This window comes from Culex pipiens, chromosome 2, assembly GCF_016801865.2.
Source record: "Culex pipiens pallens isolate TS chromosome 2, TS_CPP_V2, whole genome shotgun sequence".
NCBI lineage: Eukaryota > Metazoa > Arthropoda > Insecta > Diptera > Culicidae > Culex > Culex pipiens.
In genome coordinates this window covers 204,405,604-204,420,603 of record NC_068938.1, presented here as the reverse complement: position 1 = coordinate 204,420,603, position 15,000 = coordinate 204,405,604, and the positions used below count along the sequence as shown (strand labels likewise).

At 34.4% G+C, this 15,000-nt stretch overlaps 2 protein-coding genes across 2 annotated transcripts in view; one reads left to right on the top strand and one right to left on the bottom strand.

The window, feature by feature from the left end:
- The window catches only part of LOC120416350 (protein LTV1 homolog), a 155,283-nt gene that overhangs the window by 62,399 nt on the left and 77,884 nt on the right, over positions 1-15,000 (bottom strand). The window lies entirely within an intron of this gene.
- LOC120416379 (uncharacterized) overlaps positions 6,157-15,000 on the top strand; it is a 49,612-nt gene continuing 40,768 nt past the window's right edge. Inside the window, exon 1 of the mRNA XM_052707079.1 lies at positions 6,157-6,211. Within this exon, the coding sequence (XP_052563039.1) occupies positions 6,157-6,211 (55 nt within the window). The remainder of the gene's footprint in view (positions 6,212-15,000) is intronic.

Below are 15,000 nucleotides of genomic sequence, written 5' to 3'. Positions count from 1 at the left end.
CCAGTCTCGTCGTTGCTCTTTGCGAGGCAAGGCCTGCTTCGATCGTGTTTGGCCTGCGTCGTTGTTTCCACGGGATATTTATATTTATATTTTTCACAGCTTCCTTACATTAACTGCTAACATGTATCTATTCACTATATGATTTATTTATATTTTTCTAATCCTCTATCATACTATTTTCCCATAAAATATACATTTAAATTGCATGAACTAACGATGCTTTAAAAAACAGCAATGGATCGATCTGGAGCATTTGTTTTAAAATTATTGCTATTTTTTACAGCTTCCTGGAATTAATTTCAATTTAGCTGCTGATATGTAAATTTATTTGAATGTTCAAATTATTTTTTTTCGTATTGCTTTCCTTTATATCCTCATTTCCTCATACCATATATGATCAAATTACATAAACTAACGACACTTACTAAAACAGCAAGGGAACCATCAGGAGCATTTGTATTTTAAATGATTATTTATTTACATGTTCATATTATTCCTCATCCTATACCTTTCCTGTAACATACCATCTCCTCATACCATATATCATCAAATTGCTTAAATTAACGAATCTTTCTAAAACAGCATGGGAACCATCTGGAGCATTTAGATTTTAATTTACTGCTATTTTTTACAGCTTCCTGGAATCATCTTGATTATATTTAAATTTATTTTATTTACCATATTTATAATATTTATTATTATTATTATTATTACAAAACTATATGCTTATTAGATAATACACTACAGACTAACATTTACACTTACAAACATCCAAATCATGTAATACATTACGCATTCAACCATTTTCATCGGCCCGATGAAATTCCTTTAACCCCCATTCCAAACCTCCCAAAAATATTCCGTTCACTTTTAAAAGTCGCATGGGTTCCCTGCACTTTTGCCACTAGTAAACAACAAAAACATCCCCTCCCAAATCCCCACGGGACTGTATGGGCGTAGCCTTGGAGCACAGTGTGGAAATTTCCGTTCTTAGATATTTTTGGTTGTACCGGGCAGCAATCAAATTGTCTAAGAATATTGAATTGACCATTGTGGCACCCCCTACAGCGTGGTGCAGACCCGTAATGCTATGCTATGCTATGCTATGCTTTTGTATTTTTGTATTTTTGTATTTTTGTATTTTTGTATTTTTGTATTTTTGTATTTTTGTATTTTTGTATTTTTGTATTTTTGTATTTTTGTATTTTTGTATTTTTGTATTTTTGTATTTTTGTATTTTTGTATTTTTGTATTTTTGTATTTTTGTATTTTTGTATTTTTGTATTTTTGTATTTTTGTATTTTTGGTTTTTTTGTATTTTTGTATTTTTGTATTTTTGTATGTTTGTATTTTTGTATTTCTGTATTTTTGTATTTTTGTATTTTTGTATTTTTGTATTTTTGTATTTTTGTATTTTTGTATTTTTGTATTTCTGTATCTGTTATGATTAATTTTGTCACATTTTTCACAATATCATCCCTTCTAATGTGTATGCATCGTTCAGCAAACGAATGTCCTGGAGTTGCTGGGGCTGCCACAAGGCACTCTGTAAATTTGCCAAATTGAACTCCGATTGAGAAGGTCGGACGTGATTTTGGTGCACCCAAACCTCCCACATACCCGAACGATGCACGTGTCATGTCCAGTCGGGGTCCGTTTTGCCAAAATTTTCTTTTCATCAAAAATAAGCCACCAGCGCCGCACACAAATTTTGCATTCGATGCGGAAAATGGTTCCCGAGTCCGGTTGACCGGGACGACGGATGGTCCACCATTTCGTTTTCCGCGATTTCCTCGTTATTTGATGGCTTGACCATTAAACTTGGACGTTAATTTGATTATATGGTGATGTAATCATACCAACCCACACATAAGCAGGCAGCCATATTTTGAGCGCTGGAAATGTTGCAACCGAGCTTTCCGGAACCACGGTCGTTTCATTACGCAAAAGTGCTTCCGGGGGGGCTGGCCGGAGAATGGAGAGCAAAGTTTCTAACCACATTTTAATGTGGGTGCACGCTAACGGGAAAGTAAACTATTTTGCTTTAAAATATTTGTTTTCGAAAAAAATATTGTTGTTGTCCAAGGATTTTAATATTTTTTTTCAAGTGTAACATTAAAATTATTATATACAGTTTATAAACATTTTCAAAAATACAAGTGTAAAGTTAGCACATTTGCCAACACCGCAGGAAATGTGGTTTTAAAATATTCATCAAACCCATCATGGTAATATCAATTTATGAATTGAGCTGTATCATGGTCAGCTTCATAAATGAAACCTCTAATTATATCTAGTAGCGTGCTGTTTTAGGTGAAACGAAGCTTGATACATAAACCCGCCAACATCCTAAAGTTGAAATTGAAAAAAAGCAAAAAAAAAAAAATGTTAATGAGAAATGTAGCATAACTTCTCGCATGAATGAATTTTAATTATGATTATTAAACTATTCTGGGGTTTTGAGCAACGAAAAAATAATATCTTGAAAAATGTTATAGACATTCAAATGAATGAAAAAAACAACATTAGTAGCAATTCCGGGAAACCGGAACTACTCTAAAGTTATTTAGAATATTTAAATCAAAGATGGCGGCCGTTATGAAAAATTGAAAAAATGCATTTGACTATTTTTAAGACAATTAACCATTCAAATTTGACTAAAATCGGGTTACAGAACTCGAATCTGAATAGGAAAATAGGAAAATGAAGAAATACGAAAAAAAGTCAAGTCATCACTACACATTTTCTCATTAAGGGCATCAACAATAGGAAACAAGCTGAAAAATTAAGAATTGGTAATGCTTTAGTCGAACCATGAAATCTGACAAACTCTGTTTCCAAAACAATTGACGCTGTTTTCTAGGGACTGACACGACATGTGCGAGCTTTCCAACAAGGCCCTATGTCACCACAATTCCAGCGGTTAAGCTGTAAAGTGCAAACTTTTGCCGACACTGTTGTAGGAAACTTAAGGGGCACATTGTGCATCCCCCGAGCAGCAGTAAAGTGCAAGGATCGTACCTCCCATTTGCATTGCAGTTTTCACGCTTCACCACCGCGCAAAGAAGGGCGACCGCAGACTGTTCTTCTGAGCAGTTAACCTTCAATTGAGCATTTTGGTTGAATTTCAAAATATTTCGAAATATTTTGAAATTTTAACTTTGGACTGCACGAGGGTTACTACAATCACCTCTCATTTTTCGTTGAAATGCTGGCTTAAAACTGCTGTCTCGACATCTCGTACTGTCTGAATATGTCGGTGCATTTTCCGCACTGAATCACTACTTCGCTCAACATAAGAGTGCTCAAGAGGTAGAGTGTGGCATGGAATTCTGACAGCTGCTTCTAGCGCTTTGTGGTTGTTGACGAAAGTACAGTTTGTCTCGCGAAAGAAAGTTGTGGCATTTTGAGACGCAAGTCTTTTGAATTATTGAGATATTACCGGTAAATTTCTCAATCTTGATGATTTCTGTTGGGATTCAAATTAGAAATTCGGGAGATTTGAAAACAAAAACTTGTTAGAAATTCGTTGCATAACTTCAGGCGCAATAATTTCCGAGCAAGAGCGCCCAAATTGATTAGAATTACATGAAAGCAACGCTATTCATGGGCTGGGATTGAAGATGTCTTGCAGAGGCGTGCTAGTATCTACATAAAATCATCAAAGTAGAAAGCAAAAGGATGTCCAGTCCATCACAGAGCCGAAGGACCGAAACTACTCGCACTCAGGTCGCTCCCTGGGGAAGGGGATTTCCGAGCTTGTCCGGGGTGCAAATTTTATGGATATGGATATCATGCGGAGCAGCAGTGTGCGGGATTTGGGCTGGTAGATTTTGCTGGATTTGTCTAGAAAAAAGTAGAAACTAGTTCAATTCACCTAGAAGATAGGTAAAACGTTTCTTACAATACAGTCCAGACTCGATTATCGAAAGTCTTTGGATAAATTTAACATTAACTTTGGATAATTTAATCCTCGAATAACCGAATCGTAAAAAGACTACCATTTTGTTGTCTTGTTTGAGGTCATTGAGCTCAAAGGTTCAAATATGATCTTAAAATGATCAAAAATGATTTGGAAATTCAAATTCCAAGATGGCAGCCAAAATGGCGCTGGTGAAATATTGAGAAAATGATTTTGGTAATGTAATGTAATTGAGCAACCTAAATTTAAAATTGACAAAAAATCGAAATATGCCCTTTCTAATCAAACACCTATCTTCGTCATTTGAAGAGTTTGACGCTCGATTAAAGCTCCAGAAAAACTATTTAGGCTATAAACTTACCAGCAACAGCACCGCCTCAAGTGAGCACGCAAAATCATGCCATTTTCTGGCCAAAAAGATCAAATTTAATGCACTTTTGATCATAATCTCATCATTTTGGTGGCACACACATCCACACGCAAGATGAGAGGTTGACTGCTTAACGAAAATCGCCATCAATATCTTTTCACTTGCGCTAACGTTTTCAAAGCGCTTGAGATATAAAATTGCTTCCAACTACCGTCAACTTGTTCATTTGAACATTATTTAGTCACTCACTTGAAAAATAATCCCGAAACATGTAAATAATGAGCAAGCGCCATCAAAAAAAACAAACGTGCCAAGTCTTTTGACGTTCAAATTTTGACGACCCATTCCAATCGAAGGCTTAAAACCCGAGCATGAAGCGAAGGCAAATAAAGAACAAAGGGTGGCCACCAACACCACCAGCAGCGCCTGTTGGAGTGCACCAGTGATGCCAGAAAATTTTCGCTATGAATGCTACTTTTCGTGAGTGTTCGCTTAAAATTTCATCAATTTTTGCAGCACTAAGCAGAGCGCTGGAAGACAAAAGAACTAAGCTGAAAATAGAAAAATGGGCGTGGCCCAATGCATTCGACTGATTAGAATGCATTTGGGAAATATATTTTTAAAATGCTTGTAAAAGGAATTGCATAACTTTTAATAAAAGTGATAATAAACAGAAATGTTCACAAAACGTTGCTCTGCTCGTTGGTTTTAGTAAATTCCAAGGAACACTCCAGATTATCCAGCATCATTCAAACGAAACGAAGTTGACTTTATAGCTGTCGGCCACCATTGCTAGTACCAACCACTAGTGTCTTCCTTTTATCTACAAGGACTTCGCCGCCCTGGGCTCCTAAGTGTATGAAAGTATGGCACGGAGCGACGGCGCCGAATACCCATATTTACACAAAGAATTTTAGAGCATCATTCAAACACGATCGCTTATTAGGCCTAAAATGGATATATTTACCCTATAAGTATTTTTTCTCTCTTAAGAACCAATATGAAACGTGACAAATCCAATATTTTTCATCCGTAAGAAAAATAGTCCCATTTCGAGAAGATGCTTTCAACTAGATTGATCTTTTCCAACCGACCAAAGGAAGCTCACATTTCTCCCAGGGAGGTAGAGGAGATGTTATTTGCGTCATCACCTTGGAAAGCTCCAAGAAGCAGGCAGAAGATGTGTGCTATATCTGATCCTATGTGCTTGGCCAACGGCCAGAGAAAATGGGCTCCCCATCCCGAAGGCGAGGTGATTCTTCTTTCAATTGGTCGTGTTCGCCTGGAAGTATGTAACATGGTGTTGGGTGTTTTTTTGCTGTACCTTTTTTCATGCCCACTCCAGTGTGAGTGATGTAATCTTTGAGGGGACGTTCGGTGAATATTGAAAGACGAATTGGAATATGGCCCCTTGGGGGATTTGCTCCGCTTTTGATGAACTAGAGAACGGGATTAGTGGAATGTGTTGCTGCAATATTCGATTTCATCCTTTTACTTCTTCAGGGGATAAGCCTCTTGCAAGTACCAAGAACATGAGAATGTTTTCCTTGGAAAGAAAGTTTCTTTAGCATCAGGAAATAGAACTGCAAGTTATAAATGATCAATCCACTACTTGCAGATGGAAGACTTCGATAACTCAATCAAAAAGTTTTGCTGAAGTATGCTAAGAAAGCTAGGTTAATTGCCTCTTCAAGGAAAACATTTGGTAGCACTCGTAAAAGTTCCAAAGGAATAATAATAATTAGAAATATTCTACGAGGATCCAGATTCCGGCGAACGCGTTTACTAAATAGCTGAATCGCTGCTGCCATCGGTGCTACAATATCGATTGACAAAAACGGGTAATTTTACCGTGCAACATGAAATGTATGCCACCAAGAAGTTCTGCGACATGTGCCTGATGGGAAATTGTACCGAAGGTGAGGAAATGACGAAGCAAACCCAATTTAAGAAAAAAACGAATCGTGGTTATTTTCCCGAGCATGGATAAATAACAAGGGAAATGCGTAATAATACCTTTCTCTGGTATCAATACCAAATTTTGGTATTCCTGGACCCTTTAAAATTTGTCTTAAGGATTATGCAAGAGCAAAATGCGGTATCATACCAATTTAAGGTATTGTTTTGATATTGCAAAATTGCAGAATTTGTCAATGATCGAACACCACATTTTGGTATTCTTTTGGTATTACAGTATTTTATCAAATTCCTCTGAAACTATGGGAAAATTTTGACCAATTTTGACAAAATAATTAATTTTGCGCTAAAATGATGTCTCAAAGCGAATGCTTTCATTCAAAACCGGAAATTTCAAACTTGATTTTAAACATTTTTGATATACCCCCTATAGAAATGACTTGAAATTGTGGAAAATTTTCTAAGTCAGGATGGCACATTTTGGTATTATTTTGGTATTTAAGTGTTTTATCAAATTCCTCTGAAACTATGGAAAAATGTTGACCAATTTTGACAAAATAATTAATTTTGCGCTAAAATGATGTCTCAAAGCGAATGCTTTCATTCAAAACCGGAAATTTCAAACTTGATTTTAAACATTTTTGATATACCTCCTATAGAAATGTCTTGAAATTGTGGAAAATTTTCTAAGTCAGGATGGCACATTTTGGTATTATTTGAATATTGAAAGGTTTCATCAATTTTCTCTGAAACTATGGGAAATTTGTTAAAAAAAATTACGAGTTAATTAATTTTGCGCTAAAATGACTTGAAACACAAAAATGTTAAAGATGATTTTAAAAATTAGTGTGATATACCCACTAATATTTTTTTCGAAAACGTTGAAATATCTCTAAGTCGGGATAACCAAATACTTTGAAAAACGAGTCAATCGACAAATTAATGAATTTTGGTGAATTTCAATTCAGTTTCATTTTAATAATACTTATTTTTCAATCTTGTCAGAAGCTTCAAGAACTTCAAGCACAGGCCGTTCATCAATGACAAATGCATTCGGTGTGGTGAAGAATATCACTAATAACAACATGGAATCATCAGGTGAGTAGATTTGGCTGTTGCATATGAATAATTTCCGTTTTTCACTAACTGCAACTGTTGCACTAAAAATGGTATGAAAATACCAAATTTTGGTATTACTTGTTCAAATACCAGCGACCATAATGTGCTCTTGGTTGCCCAGTAATAGATGGTAAAATACCATGAAATCATACCAAAATCATGTATGTGAAAGACCACAGAAATACCAAAATATGATTATCCAAGGGCGCGGGAATACCTAAAAATAAAACCATGGCAATACCAAGTTTTGGTTTTCAAGCAATGTTCAAAAATCCAGAAGACCTCAACTTGGTATTGAAATGGTTTTATTTTGAGGTATTATTTTACCCTTGGAATAACATGGTTTGGTATTGTTGTGCCCTTACACATACAAGATTTTGGTATGATTTCATGGTATTTTACCATCTATTACTGGGCAACCAAGGGCACATTTTGGTCGCTGTTATTTGCCCAAGTAATACCAAAATTTGGTATTCCCGTGTTATTCACCCCTGCTCGGGTTACTAGCAGGTCAGATTATTATTTGTTGTATGGTAACATGTAACGAGCAGTTTCCCTTTCTTGTCTACTGGTCATGCTAATGTAATTTTTGAGGTAGGTTCGTCAGACACACGATGGCGATACGTGTTTCCTTAGGGAATAGTCTAGATTGGAGTATTTCACAGCCAGCAAGAAAAAAAAAAAAAATTAATAAATAGAGTTTATTTCATCGACATTACTCTTACCTTCAATCTTCAAAACTTGATGACTCAGTAATCGCAATTATTTTGAATAAAATTTTAACTAAATGAAGATTAAGCATTGCGATTTATTTACAGTGTAAAAGTAACACAAAGTCAAAAGGACATTGACTTATGAAATGTAGGTCAGCTGGCCTTCACAGCAAAAAATGTTTTGAAAACAGTGAAGGTTTAAGAAGATATTCTTTGTCTTACAAAGGTTACTTCAATCGTAACATTACCATTCATATTTCTTATTGTCATGCTACGATATTCGATTTTTTCCCAATTCTAGGGGGAACTGAAAAAGCTTTGTCTCAATTGCACGAGTCATATCATGATTGAATAAGAACCGTAAAATAGAGTGCTTTTTATCCTAGTTTAAGTAAAGTTTTGCTCTATATATTTTTAAACTTTTTTAACTATCGTAAGTTGATACACTCAATGAATTGATGATGTTTGGGAAATATTTTTAAGAAAAATAATGGGATTTCGACTTGCATGCCAGAATTTTAATCTTGCGTGTGTCTCGATGACCTACTGTTAAGGTGTATTCACATTATACCGCATCCGCAGCCGCAGCCGCATCCGCACAAAATTTGACAGTACGGACGCACAGTGCGGACGCGATTTCTTCAATGCATTTCATATGCAGCCATTCACACTGTTCCGCATCCGTATCCAAAGTACGGATCCGTATACGGATGCGGAACAGTGTGAATGGGCACATTTGAAATGCGTTGGAGGAATCGCTTCCGCACTGTGCGTCCGTACTGTCAAATTTTATACGGATGCGGCTGCGGCTGCGGATGCGGTATAATGTGAATACACCTTTAATCTTGTCTTCCGTCATTTTTTTGTTTTTAAAGACTATTTAACTTTTTTACTTTTTTTTCTTAGCATTTGACATTTTTAATTTTTTTTTATTTTTAGACTTTTTTTTACATTTTTGACATTTTTGTCATTTTTGACATTTTTGTCATTTTTGACATTTTTGACATTTTTGTCATTTTTGACATTTTTTACATTTTTGACATTTTTGACATTTTTGTCATTTTTGACATTTTTGACATTTTTGACATTTTTGACATTTTTGACATTTTTGACATTTTTGACATTTTTGACATTTTTGACATTTTTGACATTTTTGACATTTTTGACATTTTTGACATTTTTGACATTTTTGACATTTTTGGCATTTTTGACATTTTTGACATTTTTGGCATTTTTGACATTTTTGACATTTTTGACATTTTTGACATTTTTGACATTTTTGACATTTTTGACATTTTTGACATTTTTGACATTTTTGACATTTTTGTCATTTTTGACATTTTTGTCATTTTTGTCATTTTTGTCATTTTTGACATTTTTGACATTTTTGACATTTGTGACATTTTTGACATTTTTGACATTTTTTACATTTTTTACATTTTTGACATTTTTTACATTTTTGACATTTTTGACATTTTTGACATTTTTGACATTTTTGACATTTTTGACATTTTTGGCAATTTTGACATTTTTGGCATTTTTGACACTTTTGGCATTTTTGCATTTTTGACATTTTTGTCATTTTTGACATTTTTGACATTTTTGATATTTTTGACATTTTTGACATTTTTGACATTTTTGACATTTTTGACATTTTTGACATTTTTGACATTTTTGACATTTTTGACATTTTTGACATTTTTGACATTTTTGACATTTTTGACATTTTTGACATTTTTGACATTTTTGACATTTTTGACATTTTTGACATTTTTGACATTTTTGACATTTTTGACATTTTTGACATTTTTGACATTTTTGACATTTTTGACATTTTTGACATTTTTGACATTTTTGACATTTTTGACATTTTTGACATTTTTGACATATTTGACATTTTTGACATTTTTGACATTTTTGACATTTTTGACATTTTTGACATTTTTGACATTTTTGACATTTTTGACATTTTTGACATTTTTGACATTTTTGACATTTTTGACGTTTGACATTTTTGACATTTTTGACATTTTTGACATTTTTGACATTTTTGACATTTTTGACATTTTTGACATTTTTGACATTTTTGACACTTTTGACACTTTTGACATTTTTGGCAATTTTGACATTTTTGGCATTTTTGACACTTTTGACATTTTTGGCATTTTTGACATTTTTGGCATTTTTGACATTTTTGGCATTTTTGACATTTTTGTCATTTTTGACATTTTTGACATTTTTGACATTTTTGACATTTTTGATATTTTTTCAAGTAATTTTTCTGCATTAAAATAGCTCAAATTGATAATGTGTCAAAAACTAAAAAAATACAACGTTACGCCGGTTTACGATAAGTAACTATTGAAAAAGAAGACGGCTAGTCGTGAAAGATTGACCAGAGTTTAGAGCATTGAGAATTCGATAACAAAGCATAACTAATGGATTCATTCAGAGATGCAGGGTATTCTAAGATTTTATAACAGAGATTAGTTTCAAGTTAATGTACTACACAAAAGGTCAGTTTTTGTTTTACCAGTGACAGTAAGAGAATCATTCTTATACTGAGAACCAGTGTTTAAGGTTCACACTTAAAAGTTGTCGTCACAATGAAGGTTTACTTCCTGCTGTGGATACTTGTCGTCCTGAATCGTACAGTGGTGTATGCAAATAACTGCAAAAATGTTACTCGAGTGCCGGATTTTTCCGCGGCACAATATGACAACTTTTTGGAGATACTCAAACAATCAAAGCTGTTAATCACCAAACCCTCACGCTTCATTAGAAAGGATAAACTCGTGTGCAACATTGAACACACGCTTCAGATGCTGTTTTTAACCGGGCCATCTAAAGGACTTATGCTGTTTGTTCCTTTTGATAGCTGCCAGTTTTTCCACCTCTGGAAGGACGGCCAGGGCAATTTACGTGCAAAGTCTACTGGAATTTTTACCTCGGAGAGCATCATGGGTTCCTACAAGGATCGAGACTCCGGCGGTCGTATCCTGTACCTTACTGAAGAAACAACGCAGTTGTCGGTGCAACAGTACCGGATTGTTCAAAGGATAAAATTGTCCTCCGAGGATGGAAATCTCTTGATGCAGCAGTTTTGTGACACGTGTTTGATGGGAAATTGTACCGAGATTGAGGACATTTGGCGGCAGCCCAGCGAGGGGAGGAGGGTGCAGTGGAAGCATGTTGGTGCAGTTTTGCTAGTGATTGCGATATTTTTGGCTGCTGTGTGGGCATCACTTGGAAGATCGTTCGAAACGATTTAGGAAAATTTCAATTTAACGAGTTGAACTACTATTTTATTTAGTGATCATATATTTCTTAAATGATTTTTTTCTTGTAAAATAATTACCTTACATCCTTTTTCTGGGGTATGTGTAAGCATTTTTCAATTTCTAAAAACAAGCAAATAATTTGTCAAGTCACTGAATTCATGAAAAACATACAAATGATGATGATTAGATGTAGTAGGTGTATTTGAAGGACAGGAAAGAACGAATAGTGACGTTTTTTTGTAAAACAAATATATATCAAAATGACCTGTGGAATGAACGAAAAAAAATAAAGATTTTGTTCTCAAGTCACTAAATTATCTAGCAAAACAATAATTCTTTTTCTCATACTTTATTTTTTTAACTATGCAAATCTATGTCAACTCACACCAAAATGAAAAGTTTTGCTTTGACTCCTCCTTTTTGGAGAAATTTCAAGTTTAGGAGATTAGAGCTTTAGAAAAGCCCAAAATATTTACATAAAAAAAACATTGTTGAAACATTATGATAAGCCATGCAAATGCAAGTATACTATTTATATTTTATTTAATTACGTTATTTAGCACATTTAATCTTCTCTTAACGTGAAGACTTCCGTCATTGTCATGATTTTTCCTTCAAAGATATAAATTTGGCGTCGCTTTCAATATTTTGACAAAATTCCTTCAACAAGTTGTTTAGAATAGTGCCCTACACATGCTGATTCCTTTTGGTAACGATTATCCTATTCCTTGTTAAGTTATGGAAATCGTCATTAATCAATAATTACCAACTAGGACGTCAATGACTGTGCCACAAAATTATATAAATTTTAAAGCACAATTGATTTAGATCAAAAATTCCTTCAGTGGCTTCAAGAAGGCAACAACCGGCACATGCTGATTCCTTTTGGTGCTAAAATTCGTGAAATTCGTTAAATTGAATTTAATGCAAAATTTTTTATAGCGATGATTAATTTTCTTCGAAAATGATCAACGGCTTCACCTTAATTTGTTGAGTATCAGAGGTTTTGAAACTAGCTTGAGTTTTTTTAAATGAAAAAAACATTCAATATTACGCCCATTTGAAATGTTAGTCTTGATTTTAAATTTTTGAAAATATTTTTTTCGAAAAGATCGAAAAATTTCACGAATGTTTCATGTTTTAACATTGTAAATCGGACCTATAGTTGCTGAGATATCGACATTAGAAAATGTTGGGTTGTTTGGGTGAGACTTAGAAAACATCAATTTTCCTGTTTTTAGCCTTTGCATAGCAATATCTCAGCAAATATGGGTCGCATCAACAAAGTTCAATAAAGCAAAATATAGAGAATTTTCTCAGCTTTTCAAAAATATTTTTTTCAAAGGTGGGCAAACATGGGCACTAATTATAAAAAATGAAAAAGTTACATAAAAATGGCTATAACTTGAAAACGGTGCACTTTATCAAAAATTCACTAAAGTACTTTTTGATTGCAAATTTGATTTTACATCGAAAAATGAAGTTGAAAATTTTTGCGACCGATATTTCGATTTTTTGAAAAAATCAGTATTGATTCAAAAAATCATAACTCGGTCAAAGATTTTTTGCCCATTCTGGAAATTTCTGAAAAGTTGGCATTTTATGTCCTCTCAAACATAAAAAAAAATAAAAAAAATTAAAAATAGCGTTTTTTTGCAAATCAAGTTTTAGTGACAAAAAGTTAAATAAAAAATCACCAATTTTTTTTTACCGTGTATCATTTTTTTTTCAGTTTAGTCCATATCCATACCTACAACTTTGTCGAAGACACCAACTCGATCAAATAATTCCTTTAAAAGATACAGATTTTTGAATTTTCACATATCATTTTTGTATGGACAGCTGCCAAATTTGTATGGAAAATTATATGGACAAACTAATGATGCAAATTGGCTTCTTTGGGCATACCGAAGGCACCAAAAAAGTTTCAGCCGGATTAAAAAATACAAAAATTAAAATTAAAGAAAAAAGACCGATTCCGTAGAGAACTGCTCGACTGGATTATCTGCTGCCTCCATTATTCGATGATTTGTATAGGACTCAGTAGTGTGGGTGTCATACTTAAGCTCGATAATTTACAAAAAAAATAAATAAAGAAAACGATTTTTTTCATGATTCAATTATCTGAATTTTCGTGATTCAATTATCCGATTTATTTGATTGTCGAAAATGAACATTTTCTAAGGGATTCGAGTAGTCGAATACTCTTTTAATTTAGTTATCCTAACATCAGAAAGGTTAAGTGAACGCCCACTTGCCTAAGTTTTGTAACAGTAAATTAACTTGAATTCCTTTGCTTTTAAAGTACAGCTTAACGTTTTCAACCATTATGAGTTCGATTTTGTCGTCGTGATGATCGAAATTTACGTCACTTTGTTACTACTCGCGCATAGTCGATTGGTGTTTTTAAGTAATCAGTGCACATACTTATCTCGGGAACCAAACTTCTCCTTCACAACACATGAAACATTTTCTGCACTAGTTCAGCGATCACAGTTTTATTTTGTCGATTATTACACGTATTATAAAGATTTTCGGAAGCTTTGCCAAAATGAAAGCTCGCTTGAAGTTTTTCTCACAAGCTTTCGCATGAAGGATTACGCCCTCTTTTTACCAGTTGTGAACTGTTTCTTTTTGAATGTTGAAAAAGATTCGAATGGAAATTTGATGGTTTGGATGCGCGGTTTTCTAGGGTCTGACCGTAGAATAGGCTTGTACGCTGAGCCAAACTCGGGGAAGGTGGTCTATTCTATAAGTTCGGACTCATTCGAGACGGCTGCTTTACTGTTTAAATTGAACGAATTGAATCGATACTCGAAAAGGGATGAAATTAACATTACCCAACAGTTTTGCGAGCAGTGCTTGAAACTAAATTGTACCGAATTTGAGCCGAAAATTCATGCTGCGATCTTTGGGAGGAAACATATTACCAGTATTGTTGTAATGGTAACGGTTGCCATAGCAATAGTGGTGTCCTTCATAGGTCGGGTTTTTCGAACGTCGTCGTCGTCGAACGTAATAATGGTAATGCCTGCTCAAAATACATACTGAATATGTATACTTAATGTTGTTTAAACAAATAAAGATAACTCACTTGTTGCGTTCTATTCAGTATCCAGTATCTTGTTCAAACACCGGTTCTTATTCGATTCCGTTATCAAATCAACTGGAAGAACACGTCCTGCTATCGAAGACTATGAGACATGTCCCAATTGAATAATAGGAAATTTTCCCAGCACCTCCGTCTTCCTTATACAGCAGTCCAAAGAAGACTTTCCTTTAGCAGAGTAAATTAAAATTGACACCAACATTGAAATCACTCTTTCCCCGGCCAGTGTAGTCCGGGTTCGGTCGAGGATTCAATTCGATTTGTTTCCATACCGGGGATCAGATTGCTTCGGAAAAATCACATCATGTCGATAAATCCTCTCTGGAGCCACCACCACAAGATACCGGACAGAGGGTGAACCCGTAAGGATGTTCTGCATTTTGCGGTTGTGCTCGGTTCGATATTATTGGACGTTGGGATTTACCTCCGCATGTGTCCTTCCATTTTGCAAATCGAAGGTAATTCCGAGAGGATTATTGATACAAACATGTTTATCCCCCGTTCTGACTCGTCTTATAATCGGACTAGGACCACCCCCACAAATACAGGACATGGCGGAGAACGACGTT